Raw genomic sequence first — 221 nt, forward strand, 5'->3', positions numbered from 1 at the left:
GGAGGGAGTTGGTGGAGCAGGGGACCTCATGGCACTGACATTGTTGTGTGGAGATGGTGCAGGAGATCGCGTGCTATATGGGACAGGACTTGGTACTGCTGGATGGGGTGATGGGGTGGTTGGATGATAGGATGATGGACTGGGCGAGGTGCGCGGTAATGCTGTTCCTGGTGACTTGCTGGGAACGGAGAATGGAGAGGCTGCTGGTGTGGGAGGCTGCC

General features: G+C 58.4%; 1 protein-coding gene across 1 annotated transcript in view; it reads right to left on the reverse strand.

Annotated features, from left to right (window-relative positions):
* The window catches only part of LOC119594899 (mucin-5AC-like), a gene marked incomplete in the record, with an annotated part of 17,458 nt that overhangs the window by 16,305 nt on the left and 932 nt on the right, over nucleotides 1–221 (reverse strand). The window contains 1 exon segment of the mRNA XM_037943973.1: nucleotides 1–221. Coding sequence (XP_037799901.1) covers nucleotides 1–221 — 221 coding nt within the window.

The sequence above is a fragment of the Penaeus monodon genome, chromosome 34 (assembly GCF_015228065.2).
Source record: "Penaeus monodon isolate SGIC_2016 chromosome 34, NSTDA_Pmon_1, whole genome shotgun sequence".
Classification (NCBI taxonomy): domain Eukaryota; kingdom Metazoa; phylum Arthropoda; class Malacostraca; order Decapoda; family Penaeidae; genus Penaeus; species Penaeus monodon.